General features: G+C 29.7%; 1 protein-coding gene across 3 annotated transcripts; it reads right to left on the bottom strand.

Moving 5' to 3' along the window:
* Positions 1-4,384: 4,384 nt before the first annotated feature.
* Positions 4,385-10,117, bottom strand: LOC108562156. Of its 3 annotated transcripts, none has more exons than XM_017920379.1 (8): positions 10,020-10,117; positions 8,397-8,507; positions 8,156-8,333; positions 7,709-7,824; positions 5,740-6,035; positions 5,016-5,093; positions 4,823-4,955; positions 4,385-4,542 (listed from the first exon to the last, which is right to left on the bottom strand). In XM_017920379.1, exons 2-8 carry the CDS (start codon positions 8,502-8,504, stop codon positions 4,447-4,449), a joined length of 1,005 nt encoding a protein of 334 aa, XP_017775868.1. In that variant the 5' UTR covers positions 8,505-8,507; positions 10,020-10,117; the 3' UTR covers positions 4,385-4,446. The 3 variants fall into 3 exon arrangements, with proteins under 3 accessions (XP_017775868.1, XP_017775869.1, XP_017775870.1); XM_017920380.1 differs by having other exon boundaries at positions 8,397-8,504; positions 10,020-10,109; XM_017920381.1 differs by lacking the exon at positions 4,385-4,542 and adding an exon at positions 4,717-4,764 and having other exon boundaries at positions 10,020-10,116.
* Positions 10,118-15,110: the final 4,993 nt, after the last annotated feature.

Genomic DNA, 15,110 nt, shown 5'->3' with positions numbered 1-15,110 from the left:
TTCGTTGTTGGACCGAGCGTTCAAATCTCCCCCACAAAGGTGCCCATATATGCGCGTTACCATTAATGAAAAAAAAACTAAATAAATTTCCGTAAATTTACAATACGTATTCAATACTAGAAACGTTTAACTATTTCAATAATAATTATTATTTGTATAAAAATATTTGTAAAGCAGTAATTTAACAATTTTCAAATTATTTTGAAATCCAACGATGCTTACGATTACTTTGTTGTTATTGAATAATTTAATAGTTACTTCATCATGTAATATATTATATAAATTGTAAATAAAAATAAATATTTACCTGACAAAATATAAACGCAGGAAGTATATTTTTTTACTCTTAAATAAATAATTGGAAGCTGAATTAGTTGGTTCCAAATGTTGTTGTGTTTTTGTTTGGCTATTTCAAATCCGTTAGTCGGTATTTTAAGAGTTTATTGACTCTAAGTTGAGGTAGATGAACATCTTAAAAATGCGTCTCTGGAATAATACGGCTACATCAAAAACGAATATTTCAAATGAGTAAAAAAACGTTTGATTTATACCTCGTATTTTAAAGTTATGCAACGCACAAAAGGCTTTTCATGAGGAATTAATGAATATGAAGAGTTTTTATACTATTCTTTTGAAAGAATACAAATTGTTTAGGGTTTTTAACAATATTATAATATATACAGCAAAACCTTGTTTAAAGTTACGTATGATAATAAAGCTTTGATATAAATAATAATTTAAAGTCACATTACAGATAAAATCTATTCCAACTTGTACTAGAAATAGAAAGTAACATCCAAGGCATTATAAATTAAGTTATCTCAATCAATAAGTTTGAAGAATGTTGACGAAGAGAATATTACAAATTTATTGAATGAAAAATATGATGTTTTTTTTTCAGTAATATATTTGTAAAAACTTTTTAGCAACAAAGATAAAGAAAATGGATATGAAATTAAAGAAATTCCTGCTAAAAATATTAACAATCAATTTTTTTTAAACGAAAATAATTCTGATTTTTGAGAAAATGTTATTAATGTGCGATATGTATTAAATGCAATATTTAAATTTAAAAATATGAATACTATATCTGCAGAAACTTTCCTCATTTTAACAAATATGCACAATCCGTTATTAGTTGATCATGTTATCAAATTATTAGTTTATCACACTCAGATAAATAGATCATAAGCGATAAATAGGGCGACTAATAGCCGAATGGATAAGTTGCCCTACCCACGATCGAACCCGTCGTCGAACTGTGGAATAATAAGGAAATAAATGTGTGGACACGTAAAAGAAACGCATATATTTGAAGACTATTTCTCATTAGGTAACAGGTTTATCGAAAAGTGATTTAATAATTGACGTTTTCCCGGTTGGTTAAAATAGCTTTGTTTCATTAAGTGTTTTGACCTGCAATGAGAATTTGATATTTAATACTTAAATTTCGTGGAATCACAGATCATCAATATACTACTGAAGTTAACCTACAAGACGACAACCAACCAAAAAATTAAAAAATCAAATCATCATAATGGTAAATATACGTTAGCCCTTTCGCCAGCCTATTAATATATTTTTTATTTTATGTTAGAATTTATTTATCTATAGAATGTACTTTTTTTCTTCTTTTTATGTATTGATGTTTGGCCAATAAATTATTATTATTATTGGTAAATATGCTATGGGAAAGATTATCCATCTATTGTCAACTGCGATCTTAAATTTACTCAATGTTCACATTGATGAACAGATTGTGAATAAAATTATACAACATAAAAAAAACGATAAACGAGGTGTTACATTGTTTATCGCTTATGATGCGTTCTTAACTGAAAATATAGGGAATAAGTTAGGATTTAGAGGCTAAAAGAAATTATCTTTTACTTAGATTTAAAAAAAAATGATATCAAGTTGACGACATGACGATATAAAAGATGTATTTGCAAATTAAAAAGCAAGAAAAATTACTTTGAACTTGGGCAGAAAGATCTATGGTCAATATCTATGGTAACAATTAATATGTTTTGCATTTGATTATGATTATATATAAACACGTTTCATTTCTATTTATTTATGTATATTTAACAGCTTCATTAAACTTAAAAAAACATATTTATGTTTTATCATTTATTTTATATTATATATATGTTACATACAATAATTTATAACACTATTAGTTTATTCTTTCTTATATTTCTGTTTCTTTGGTAAAAGAAAGAACGTAATTGTGTCAAATATATTTTGCACACAAACACGGAAGGTTCAAATTAGACATTTTCTCATTAAGCACATTCTAACGGGTCTTAAGCAATTACTGTCATCGCGTTGTTTCTAAAGTGCTATTGCAAACTTCAATTATTAAGGCCTGACCTTAATGATTTCAAAACAATGTTCGGTATAAATATTCATAATTTAACTTACAAATTAATTTTAAAACTTTTTTAGTTCATAAGGATTACATAAAGAAATGTATCGAACACTTAATGCTTTTTTTTTAATATGTAAAGTTGAGTGGAAAGTCTGCGGTCAATAGCCTTTTGCATATATACATATAAAGTATTATTTAAATGCGATACATTTTAAAGTACTTTAAGAACGATATCATGGAAATCATACAATTAAAAAGAGGTATAACATAAATAATATTTCAAATGAAGACAGTTAATAACAAACTTTTATGTAAAACCCAATAAAAAATACTATAAAATCTAGTGAACAAAAATGTCAATATAAGAAGTTAGTCAAAAATTGCAAATATTTTTATTTGAATTATTATGAAAATAATAGTATGTTTATCTTTTTCTAGCTACATGCGCTTAACTTCTATATTTTTTATACTAAAGGGTGTCCCAAAATTAACGCAAGATTTGAATTTGCTGCCATTTCTGCAGTAAAGTGTTGGCAACCTCAAAAAATAAACAATTTGATAGCTGAGAGGTTAGGGTTAGTAAAAATGGAGCGTTGAATGAATTATTGAGCATCAACAAGTGGATGCTGATTTTTCGAGCAAAATCATCCTAAGCGATGATTATCACCTTGATGGCTTTGTTAATCGCCAAAATTGCCGCATTTGGGGTCCGGAGAACCCACATGTGATTGTCGAATGCATCCACAGCCTGTCACTGTTTGGTGCGGATTTTGGGCTGGAGGCATCATTGGACCATACTTTTTTGAAAATGAGGCTGGTCAAGCAGTGACTGTTACTGGTGCTCGATATTGCGACATGATAACACACTTCTTTCTGCCTCAGTTGGATGATATTGATACAGACTACATGTGGTTTCAACAAGTGCCATACAGCCCGTGAAACAAATCAATTACTGCAAGAGACATTTCCTAGTCGTGTATTCTCTCGTTTCGGTGATCAGAATTGGCACCCTACATATTGTGATTTAACACCATTAGAAGTCAAAGGCCCACCCGTGCATTACAGGAGGAAATTATACGCTGCATCAATTAAATTCAGCCACATTTAAGCAAAATTGTCATGGAAAATTTCGATAAAAGAGTGCGTACGTGTCAGCAAAACTGTGGAGGCCATTTGTTATTCCATAAATAACCCTATCCTATGTATTTTATGATTCAATAAAAAAATCACAACCTGAAGACTAAAAACTGAGTTTTCTATTTAATTCAAATCTTGCGTTAATTTTGGGACACCCTTTATATACTCTATGAGCAACAATAGCATTTCTTTATATTTTAGCTTTATTAAAGTTATTTCTCTTCTTTTCTAGAAAAATATATTGACTATAAATACATAATTATTACTTTAATAGGTTTTGGTGTTATTGGCTCTTATACAAAAAGTATAAATTTGAATTAAACTTCGTATCAGTTATATAAGCTTGTTGCAACAATTTACACTAACGTGAATAAAGTTGCCTATATTACATTTTCCTTACTTTAAAAGTTCTGAGAATTATATAATTGTCTATCAGTGGCAATCGAAATCCCGATAATCAAAATCCCGACAGTATCAAAATCTCGACAACCATAATCCCGACCTCTACTTATGAAATAACTTATTAATATTACAGGTTGGAAGTTGTGATTAGGAGTAGGGCTTTGTTTATAATGATGATTAAATAATAGAGATTTATTTTATTTTTGAGTTTTATTTAAAATCAAAATATATTGTTACTACTAAGCCAATTAGAAGAAACATATTTTTAAATTGTTTACTATATTTATTTAAAATTTATTTTGTTCATGTTTGTGCCTCATTAAATAATGAATTATAAACTAAATATGAGAGAACAGCTAAAAAAAATATTTTTTTAGAACATAATTATATCATCATTAGTGTCATTATATCAAAATGAGATAATATTATGTAATGCAAGATAATCACATTACATATATACAAAAAAGCACTATATAAATATTATAGAACAGTTGAAAATAATATTGTATTGCCATACAATTATTGAACGTATATTAATGCACTCCATAAGATTTCGACACGGCTAATGAACCTCCTCCATGGATTCCACCTAGAAGATTGCTAACGGCGCCAAGTGTGGCAATCGGAATCTAAAATATTGTTTCAAACAAGATTTTTTTTATAAACCAATAGTAAATTTTGTGAGTAAATATTCAAAAAAAAATATTGCCAAAGAAAATTAGATATTAAAAGCATAAATAGAGTTTCCGTATAATCTCCGGTCTTAGTAGTAGCTGAAATACGGGTTAAGAAGGCAACTGAAATAATGGCATATGTTTATTAAGCATAATATTTACAAATTAAAGCTGTTACTGAAAAACCAAAGCTTAAGATTAATTTGAGTTTGTGTTAGGCGTGTTAGTCACTTACGTTGAAGACGTCGTTGAAAAAGGATTGCCTATGTGCTGATCCTGCATAGCCACCGGCCGATGAAGCGCCGAAACCTCCAGCAGCTCCAGCTCTGAATCCACCTCCAAACAAACCGAACAATCCTGGTCCACTGCTAAAATAATGATTAAAATATACAGTCAAAGATAAAATTTCATAACTAAAAGTTACTTACTATTGCTTGTGAACTACAGCAGTTGGTCTTTCAACTAAAGCTACCTTTTCACCAGATACACCTGCTCCACCATTTACACTAGAAGAAAATTTTGTTATTATTCAATTATAATTGTGAAGTATAAATATATTTAAAGTATTACATTTTACTTATTATTAGTACATTACTCATAGTTAATAGATTAAAGTAAGAGGAAATATAATATTTTTTGGGTTATATAGTTTTATAGTTATATTTTAGTAAATTGTATCTAAATACTAAACATTTAAGTAAAAGTCCTTTAAGTAAAGTTTACTCTTAATCCAAATAATATTACATATATGAATACAGATATTTCGTATAATGCAGCTTTGATTAGTCCGGATTTAATATAGTACGGTTTGAAAATGTTAAAATAAATTTAAAATGAGTACACAAAAAATATTTTTTTACATAAATGATCGATTTTTTTGCTTTATTCAATCAAGTCTTTATTTGTGCAGTTTATTTTTCTGCTGTTTAAAGTTTCCGATTAGTCCGGTTTCAAACAAATTAGAAAACCATATCCGCACTATGAGAGGTTTTTCTTGTAAGTGCTTTACATTCAAATATTATTAAATCATTTTATAATACAATCTAATAATTTGGTGTTTTGAGAGCATAACATATTTCTTTAGAATGAGTTAAGATTTATTTAAATAATCGTTCGAACTGTTAATATAATAAAAATGAAAAATTTACTTACTTTGAATTGAAACTGGCGTGGAAGGAAGCTGCAGGTTTAGCGTATTTCTGAACTTGAGTATCTTCATCATAAGTCTTCTCAACAATCTTGGGTGTCACAGGGACACGAACCTTGTGTTCGACGACGGTCGGAACTCTGATGGTTTTCTCCACGTAACTGGGGACTTGAATGGTTTTCTCGACGTACTGAGGAATGACAGTTTTCTCGATGACAGTTCTATGGACGACGGGGGCTTCCTGGTAGGTCATTTCGGAAATCACCTTAGGCGATTCAGTGACAGTTTTCTCAGAAAGAACCTACAAATAGTTCAACAAATGTAAATCCGTAATTATTTATTTAAAAAAACAGTATTTCAATTACATAACAATAAAAAATATAATCTTTGGCCATCTAAATTCCCAGTGTAAACAAGTGTTATTGATAAAACTGATGATTTATAAAGAAATATTCATCCATCTAACATTCTTGGCTCAATCAAATCTTCATACTGCAATAAAATTCAAGTATTATTATATTTTTTTAAATAATGAATGGTATGGAAACTGCATCTGCATGCTAATGTAATTATATAATGTTCAAATATTTATCTTTGAAGCAGTTTAATTATATTCATAAAATCAAGTTTTTCTTAAGTATTTACCAGCTTATGTTTCTTTTTATTACTATAAATAATTTCAACGTGAGCAACATTCATGACTCAATCTTTGTAATAAAATCAACTTATATTATGAAATCATGAATGACAAAGAAAAAAGAAAGAATATGCATTTCTTATAATAAAATTAAATTTTTGGTCACGTTTGAAGTTTGTGTAATTTTTATATTATTAATAATTTTAACTACTCTTACCTTTCATACAATAATCATATATAATTATCATTTTTTAAATAATTAATGACAGAGAATATACATGTAAATATTGATGTGCATTTCTTATAATAAAATTCAATATTCAGTCACCTTTGAAGCACTAAACATATTCATAAAATTGAGTTTCTTATAATATAATTTTCATTTGTTTTGAATAAAATGAAAAATGTATGTAAATTTCTTACATAATGTTCAACCTGAATCTGTTTAATTATATTAATAATAAGTAGTGCATGTAAATTGAATGTAATTTTAAGACGCTTTTGAGGCAGTTTAATTTTATTCATTAAATCAGTATTTCTTTAATGCGTTTTTCAAGCTTATGCAATTTTTATTTTATTAATAATTTCAACCACTCAAAACCGGTTTTGAAGAATCTGCATGGTTATGATACTTGTTATTAAACACAATGACTTACGCACTTGGGAATTCCCATAAATTTTACCATAAAAATCGTTTTTTAAATGCTACCGGTAATTCAAGAAAAAGTTATTACTTGGTATTTACTTCTTTCTTAATACTACATTTTTACAAATAGTATTGAACCAGAAATTATCTTCAAACGTCAACATCAATTCTTCATCATTTTAAAAATAATAGAACAACATATGACACAAAACAACGCGTAAACTTCACTTTAAAATAAACGTTTGATTTAAAGTTTTTTTTTAAGTGATGAAAATATATTTTAACTTAAAAAAAAAGATAATAATGTATAAACAAATGAAGTATAACTCTATATATAAGATTGACGCCTACTTTTAAAAATATACTTTTTGATAAAACTAAAGTTTTGTTTGCTCCTAACTAATTCTACTATTTTATTTCGGCTATTACCCTTTTAAAACAATCATACGATTTTTATCTATTATTAATTAATGCTTATTTTATATAATTATTATTTTTCTTAATGATTAGATATTAATAATAGTATTTTCAACAGAGGAAAAATATTAAAACATTTTAGTGCTGTATTAAACTTCTTTCCCTTTTAAATGTTGTTGTTTTCATACATTTTATAATTAATGTTAAAATTTAGTTTTTTAGTAATCTATTCAACATGTTATTGACCTATTGATGAGTTGTATTTGATTCGTACCTGTGTTTGACGATGGATAGTTTTATGTCCGTAAGCAGCAGAACCTTCAATTCCCGAAGAAGCGGCAATCCCTCCACCAGCAGTGGCCCCAGCATAAAGAGCACCACCACTGTGTCCTACAAAAAATCAAGTAAAATCGACGAAAACCTACAAATATTTAATAATGATGAAGGGAAATGTGTGAAACGTATAATTCATAACTTTGAGCCTTTGCGTGCGTTACATATTGTTGTGCAAAAATACAATTTTCATACTTCATTTAGTGCTTGAAATTGTTTAGTGCACACTTTTTGTACTAATGTTGCTTCATAGCCTAAGTAGATGTATAAAAGAATCAATATCCTGCGGTGGTGGAGGGAATCAAGTTACCAATGTTTCTCAAAATATCTTCGATCTTCGGTATAAGACCTTTGCTAGAATACTTGTATTTTGTTATAATTGGATTACCATTTGCGTCCACGGATCCTCCGAGTCCTGCGGCAGCTTCATGCCCAAAAGGCGTTCCTGCTTCAGCATGAAGTCCACCTTTGGTAGAATCTCCAGTCAGAAGACCTCCCAATCCTGCGGAAGCATGGAATCCTGCTACGTTCACACCAACGTTTCCATTCTCATAACTAATAGGACCCTATTAAAAAAAAAATAAAAAATAATTTCTTCGTTTTGCACATAAAGTATTGATTTAATTTACCTGATCTCCAGATGCACTGACCGAAGCCTCGAAAGTCTTCTGCACGCGACCAGGCGCTGCAAGAGCCAAGCCCACAACAGCCAATCCAATCACGAATTTCATCATCATCTTCTAAAACAAACAACCAAATAAAATTCCCAAACTACAATTAGTAATTAAATATTTTTTGACTATTTTAAATTACTAATAAGGCGATTTCGATTAAAATGCAAATAATAACAAAATATTTCCTTGCAGATTATTCTTGATTTGAAGGACGTAAATTGTATATTTCGAGCACAATTCAATGTTAATGTGAAGATTGCAATTGATTTGAACAAGTGTTTTGTTGCGCAAGAAACGTGTTTATTGTTGTGTTTAGGATGGCTGCAATTGTGAATGTTGAATAGATCTTTGTTAAATCGAATGAAGTAAGATCGTTTGCGAGAGGGAATCTTGTTTGTTCGTGAAGTGGTGAGCCTTGGCACGCACTCGCAATCATGTAGACTGCACAGAGTTAACAATTTAATGATAAAAAAGAGACTAATTAAGTCGAGTGACTAAATGAAAATTATGATTTCGATTGGTAATTAGAAAACAATTAAGTATCGGTTCATGGAAACTATGCTCTGATTCATAATTGTGTAGAGCAGCGTTCCAATATTTAATTGTTGATAGTTACTTTGTTATTGCTTTTCTATAATTGGAAATGAAATTATTTAATTCGTAGAATTCTCAATGTGCACTTATTCTAGTTTTTTCTTATTTTCACTTTTAAATTCCTTCTTAATAGTTATATATAAAAACACAAAATGGAAATTATTTACTTCAATTCAATTCAATCATCAAGAAAAACATATATAACAAAACAAAATTTTATATAAAATTTGTTAGACAATATATAAATATTATGTTTTTATCATTTAAAATACAAGGTGAAAATGCAATTTGCTTCAATTGTATTTACATAAACATGCTCACCTTCATTTTTTTTATATAAGTTTATTTCATTTTTTGTTGACACAATTATATCAATTAAACAAAATGTTTTTCAAATTAATTGGCAAAATATATAAATATAGGCAACCCTTCATCTCGTTCAGTATTTACATACATAAACTCACCTACAATTCAATTTTTACAGAAGTTAATTTCAGTTTAATTGGCAAAATTTTATAAATAAAAAAAATGTTTATAAAATCAATTATCAAAATATATAAATACAGAAAACCCTCTAATAAACTGAGATATAGAATAAACCAAAGGTGTTCATTTTTACATAATGTTCCTTCAATTCCAATGATTACGTTAATTTATGAAAAAATCAAAAGAATATACTAACTTTAATCATTTCAAACTAAATAAAACTACATTAGCTTTAATTCTTATGTCAAATAAAAACTCTACCTAACATTCTTTCAATTTTGATGACAAAAACTTAATAATTTCGATAAAATGTTTGATCTTTGTTAAAAATCAGAAGAATATACTAATTTTAATCATTTAAAACTAAATAAAACTACGTTAGCTTTAATTCTTACATGAAATAATAACATTACCTAACATTATTTCAATTTTTATAACAAAAATTTAAAATTTTGAAAACATAAATTACAAAACATTCTATTATTTTTTCAAACTTACTTGTGAATCTATTTTGTAATTAAAACTATGTCACTTGTTATTAGATGCAATGAATCTTGCGGACTGAGCTGCGACAGCTTCCGAACGCAACTATAAATAAATATTTTCCACTTATGCAAATGTATCACACAAAAACTAACTTGGGGGAAATGTCTGACCGGAGGCCAACGAGAGCTGCCAAGGTTGTATAGTACTTATTATATTTTCGATTGTTTTTTTTATAACACTCTGGTGTTTTGAACTTTGCTTGATGATGGTAGATATTTATCAATCTAGTTGTAATTGCCCACCGGAAAAGAATTAGCTCCATCAACATTTGGAGTAATCTAAAATATTGATCGTAATAATAGGAATAAGAGGAACATGCCGTTGCATCATAAATTATTATTTAATTCTGTCTGCCTGGGCTTGTAAATATTGTTCTCGTACATGCCTGAAATTTTTAATTGATATTCGGGATTGTCGGCATTTCTGCAGACTGTTGTTATTTAATCTAACCATGACATTAAAGGAATTGCATACGTTCAATTTTATTCGATGCATCAAAGCAATTATTAAAACATCTTTAATTTTATTGAACATTTTTTTTTTATAATATTATGTTTTGTATTCATTATATATTTTAATACAGCAATATTTCGCATAGTGCAGTTTCTTCAATATCTCTTACTATTTGAAACCGTACTAATCGAGGAACTAACTACATTCAAAAATAAACCGCACAAAAGAGACATGACTTTAAACAGCAGGGTTTCCCAAACTATGTAACGGGAAATTAACGTTTTTTTATCATATTTTTAAGTAAACAAGGTTTTCCGTGAAATTTTCAGGATTTACGAGCATGAATTGACAATATTTGTGTATTACAATAGAAAACATATAGGCATAGCTGAAAAGACGACTGATGTTTAAAAATTTATTTAGAATTTATTTGGTTCACTAAAAATTTAGTTACATTTGAAACGTTCAAACCGGAATTTAATAAATCAGGACTGATCGAATCCAAACTACGAGGTATTACAATGTTCCGGCAATAATATCTCTTATATTATTTATTCGATTTTTGATGAAGCGCATAGGAAACCTTACATAAGGACCACAGATGGAGTCGTGATACTGTGAGATTCTTACCTACTCTCCTCTTCTTCGTCAGTATACAGGACCTATATTACTGTACACCTCTGCGATGCTGATTGCTCTTGTCAGTCTGATACTTTTCTTGGTTCACTTGCGTCAGTGGTGGCCTCCACTGTCACTGTCGTCAAAGAAGGCCTTCGCCTCCGCTGCAACCTCCACTCTTTCTTTAACCAGTAGCACATATGTAGTGTATGTTACTATTATCTCCTAACTCTCTGCACTCTTCAGTATTTTGCTGACAAAATGTTCCGGCTTTAGAAAGACCTGTTTCATTCTAACCCATCTGCAGCACTTAAAAAACGTGTGCTATCGTTCTCATCACAGTACCAGCACCTTTCATCCTCCTTGTTTGCGATGAAGTTCAAGTACTTGCAAAAGCATCCATGACCATACAGCACCTGACTCAGGTGAAAAGTTGTTTCGCCGTGCTTTCTGTTTATCCAAGAATCAATTTATGGGATTAAGCATCGAGACTGCAGCCATTTTTGTAGCAGTCTGGCTCTAGCATCCTCTTTGTTAATCTCTCTCCATTACAAGGAGCTCTATTGTAGACACATCAGCTATTACTTGCACTGTATCTCGGGAGATTGTCCTGTACGTGCTGCATATCCTAATTGCTCCTCTCCGCTGGACCGTTTCTAGCGCTTTCCTGTAGCCTAGCACTGTCATTGATTGTTCCCATATAGGTACAATTTTCTTCAACCTAATTATATTTTAATACTACTTAACTTCATAGAAACTTATTCTTTTTATGAATTTATTTGCATTTTATCTGTATTTGGATAAGTCATTACCAATCCTTTGTTGCAATATTCTCCTCCAACTATAATGAAACCTTTGAACGTTTCGGTTCTCGAATATTAACTAAAAAACGTATTTCGGTTCTAGCACTAAATTTTGATTTTCCAACATGCATTACAGCGTTTCTCAATATTTTTGCAATATATTTGTTTCTAGTTATACTGCGACCAAATTCCTAAGAACATTTCAACAGTTCCTTGCTTTGACCTTGTTGTGACCTATAGGTTGCTGATATATAATTTGTATCTATATAATTTATTAGACAATATTTTGGAAGACTTATTGAAACAATGTTAATTATAATTGTTTGGGGAATTACAATTATTTGTATATATATCTAGCATTTTTTCAAGAATAATTATCAAAATATATTTGTCAAGTCTCTTTATAAACACATATCCTTCTAAAAATAACATATAATTATTATTATCCTATGTGTCTTTTGGATAGTAAAGTTCAGTTCATCTTCAATCAGTATGGATTCACTATAATCTGGTTTGAACATTTTAAAGCAAAATAAACTTGAATTAAGTAAAGAAATTTATTAAACAGTCCAAAGAACAAATCTACTCATATTTGAATATTCAGTATTGTATTGAATTATTCACGAATTATCTTGTTTAGCAATGCAACCAGTCGCCCACATTTATTTAATTACTTAAACAAACTTTAGAAGTGACAACAGGTGTAAATTAACATAGATTTTTCATTTTCTGTTCGTGTTGTAAAAAAGTTCGGACAAAAAAAAAATAAAAAATTCAAATAAAATAATTTAGTTGCGCTTCTCTCCAAAGCCCTACTTATAGAGTTGATTATAACTATTAAATTCAACAGAGTAGATAAAACTAAAATAAAAATAATGTTCATTTTAAATAAATACACATTATTTTAGGTATTTCCTTCATTAATTTTCATTATGCACTCGTTTCTACAATCAAGTTTGTCATTGTATTAATTAATAAAAATATAATTTGATTTAATTGGTGGAAACATTAACTGCTCTGGGAAATACCACATGCGCACATGCCGTATTTTTATTTACCTTTTACACATCATTACACATTTATTATTAAACCTAAAAATAAACTCATTGCAAAATTAATACTGCATTCGTTGTTTTGTACGAAAAACAATACATCAAAACATAATAACGTCCGTCACAAATTGTTGGTTTAGCGTTCTTAAAAATTGCAGACTTTTTTTGCACATTAATATATTGACACATAAACCCTTGGACCTAACGGATAATAAAAGAATTTGTTAATTCAACAATTGACGTATAGACAAAAAAAAATATTTACTGAATATAAATTATGTACATATTGTTTTTAATTACGTAACAAAATAATGTTTTAATTTTCATTTACTGACGAAGGTAAAATAATAATAAGAATTGTATCCAATTATAGTATTTTTCGACTTACCGAATTACAAGGTCGTTTTTAATTGGTTATTATTAATGAATAAAGAGTAGACACATCTGAAAACACCGGAATTCACTACGGTAGTAAATGTGTTCTACGTTTTATTAGATCAAAGTGGATTCCTGTTTGAAATTCGACGTTTGTTGTTAATTGAAATTATACATACACAAATATTAACATCATGTTATAAGTTCTTTTCTTATATGCTTAAATTATTAAGGTATACACATGTTTTGTCCAGTCTGCTGTTACTTAATTGAACTATTTTTTGAAAAATGTTTATTTGAATACTTTTATATCAATTATTTTCAAAATTATATTTTAATAAAATCATAATCCATTTAAATATTTTAACTTTGGCCCCACAAAGAAATTCCTAGACTCACAAACAAATATTTACAAAACTGAATCAGTCAGCTACGTCAACTGAGTCAATTGAATCCTTTAACATACTAAACAAATTAAATGATAATTCCTCTTTCCTGGACTTTTCCTATAAAATTATAATAATGCCCCACTAGGTATGTTTAAAATAATTTACACTTATGAAAATCATGTTTTATACATTATATTTTCACATTTTCGTAATATTCTTGAATATTTGAAAAGATCATTTTCATATGTATGTATTTATTCATTGTTTACCATTTAAATTTACATGAAATTTGTTTTACGCAACTAACACACTTTGGGTATGTTTAGTTGCCTAACAATTGTTTAACTGTTAAATAATAATTAGGCAACTACCTTAAAATTTACTTTGTTTTATATGAATTTCTGTTATTATGCCTCTTGCTTTATAAGACTTTGTCCTCTTTGTTCATGCGTAACTGTCTTTGTTCTAGATTTTAAATGTTATTGTTCTAGTTTACCTTACAAACATGGACATCTTTTCATGTTAATTCATTCATTATTTGAAAAGTAGACGGGAATTGATCCCGTTGCCTTTTATCTCTAGGAATGCATGACAGTGAATTCAGTGAATGAGTAAAAACTCCGCCTTTCGGCTCATGATTTTAATGCATTGGCCTGAAGGCCCATGTGGTGATGCATGACGAGTGTTCAGTATTGTGGGAATGTCAGTGCTGTCAGGTAGCAGCCATTCTCGGCCTTTTGTGGGTGTGATGATCACCCGGATCGTAGTCGACGGCCGCTCGCAGGAGAGGATTTGGATGAATCTCAGCTCTGGCAAAAGCCTTCTCAGCTGACTTCTTCATGAATTCCGAGAGGAAAGGAATGTTAGCCTCCCGGTGCAGCTGCACGTTCCTGATGAACCAGGGAGCATTGTAAATAGGTCTCAATGTCTTATTCTGAATCACTTGCAGCTTGTACAAGTGAGTGCGTGCAGCATGACCCCATGCAGGAGAAGCATAAGTCATGCCGGATCTTATGATCGATTTGTAAATGGCCAACTTGCTAGGAATGTTTAGACGGCTCCTCCTGTTTATCAGGGGATAAAGCAGCTTGATGGTTGCACAGGCTTTGTTCCTGGCCGTCTCGATATGCTGCTTGAAGCGCAGACCTTTATCCAAAGTAACCCCCAGGTACTTAGCTGAAGGCTTCCACTGTATATCTTCACCAAAGACTGTTAGCGCACCAGATGGAGAGAAGCGCTTTCGAGTGAACAGCACCGCAACGCTCTTTGTCGGATTGACGTCAATACGCCAGAGCCGGAACCAATCCTCAATTTGATCAAGGGCCTCTTGGAGCAACCTCGTGACATGATCGG

Source organism: Nicrophorus vespilloides, unplaced genomic scaffold (assembly GCF_001412225.1).
Source record: "Nicrophorus vespilloides isolate i.1.1-1 unplaced genomic scaffold, Nicve_v1.0, whole genome shotgun sequence".
In the NCBI taxonomy this organism is placed as follows: Eukaryota; Metazoa; Arthropoda; class Insecta; order Coleoptera; family Silphidae; genus Nicrophorus; species Nicrophorus vespilloides.
This window is presented reverse-complemented; position numbering and strand designations above follow the sequence as displayed.

Excerpts from the sequence above, each read along its gene's own strand:
- LOC108562156 (XM_017920379.1), bottom strand. The coding sequence starts at position 8,504 with ATGATGATGAAATTCGTGATTGGATTGGCTGTTGTGGGCTTGGCTCTT. Across the intron at positions 8,334-8,396 it reads TCAGTGCATCTGGAGATCAG|GGTCCTATTAGTTATGAGAA; the intron begins GTAAATTAAATC and ends TTTTTTTAATAG. Across the intron at positions 5,094-5,739 it reads CACGCCAGTTTCAATTCAAA|TGTAAATGGTGGAGCAGGTG; the intron begins GTAAGTAAATTT and ends ATTTTCTTCTAG.